Consider the following 1,315-nt stretch of genomic DNA (forward strand, 5'->3'; position numbering starts at 1 on the left):
TGCAGCGCTGCGAACGCTGCTGGGCGTAATTCGCTTTCGTTGAGATTTCCCGTGAGATTCTTTTGAGCTGCGCTTATAGTTACCTCCCCAGAGCAAGTTTGATTTTAGCTGCGCTTCCCAAAATACGGCTTGCAGCGCTGCGCAGCGCTGCGAGCCAGGTTTGGAGTAACCCTTAAAGGTTAAATCTATCATGGGGGGGTCTTTGGTAAGTCATTGAAGCCAATAATTGACTCAGAAGAAATATTCGATCAGTTCAAGGCGATGATGATCAAGAAGCCTACCAACGAGGTTGGGTTTTCTCTCAACATGGACAACCCAAAAGTGCAAGCTCGGACTGACAGTAAGGTATGTGAATTCCATTTCTCTTTCCTCTCATCTCTATCTCTATCTAATACTGACACATTCAACGCATCAGGAATTGAAGTTCAATTGTGCAATGCAACACAACATTCCTGATGCGTTGAATGACGACAAAAGAGCTGCGGTAGAGATGTTGGTGAGTGTTTTTTCATTTTCCATTCCATGTCCATTCTATTGCTAATCGATCTTTATCATTGATTTGAACCAGAGCATCAAAGTTGATGCCAAGGTTCAGGCCCAACGAGTCATGCTAATGACCATGTACGGAACTACCTCGATTGGCGGGAGAGAGTGCATGGGTATGATCAACACCAAAGACTCCTCCTTGGAGATGCATCTGTCACATCTAGCATTTGACATCTGGGCAAAAGCAATCGTAAGTAATCTTTTTCGTTCTTTTTTTGCACAAAGGTTATCAACTAATTTTCTAATAATTCTTTTGACCCAGGTGAATAAGGTACCAGGAGTCACCATCAAAACACCACCTTCCAGAAAGGAGTTCCAGTGGCTACCCATCAGCAATGCCCGCTCCAACAATCAGAACTCGAGCATTAGTTCACTTGGTGTGTTGCTTGTGATGACAAACAACCAAGGAACTGCAGCTGGAGCTGCACCTCAAACCGATTCTCCGGCCCCAAGGCCATTCCCTGAGTTTGAAGAGTATCTCACCTTCTGCTCAATCAGCCCCGACGACCACGAAACTCGCGATCTCCTCACAAAATATGACATTGTCAACTTCGAGATGTTTGTATCGTCTGAGCTCAGCTGCTTGGTAATGGCTGGGTTTGGGTTTGCTTTTGGACCCCGTCTTCGACTTCATGAAAAAGCACCAATCTATTGTGATATCCTCAAGAAGAAAAACAATCCCACTTTCTAATTCACAATGTTGTTCAATCAAAAAACAATGTACTGGGTCTCTCCTGTGGAAGAGTTAGATTATCGTGTTGTAGCCACA

The 1,315-nt window shown here is 44.5% G+C and overlaps 1 protein-coding gene across 1 annotated transcript; it reads left to right on the top strand.

Moving 5' to 3' along the window:
* Positions 1 to 306: 306 nt before the first annotated feature.
* Positions 307 to 915, top strand: MELLADRAFT_87328 (uncharacterized protein; the record flags this gene model as incomplete). Its single annotated transcript, XM_007410352.1, has 4 exons — positions 307 to 345; positions 416 to 492; positions 571 to 736; positions 853 to 915. The coding sequence occupies 4 exons, from the start codon at positions 307 to 309 to the stop codon at positions 913 to 915; spliced, it is 345 nt and encodes a 114-aa protein (XP_007410414.1).
* Between the last annotated feature and the right edge of the window lie 400 nt (positions 916 to 1,315).

The sequence above is a fragment of the Melampsora larici-populina genome, assembly GCF_000204055.1.
Source record: "Melampsora larici-populina 98AG31 unplaced genomic scaffold MELLAscaffold_20, whole genome shotgun sequence".
Lineage (NCBI taxonomy): Eukaryota > Fungi > Basidiomycota > Pucciniomycetes > Pucciniales > Melampsoraceae > Melampsora > Melampsora laricis-populina.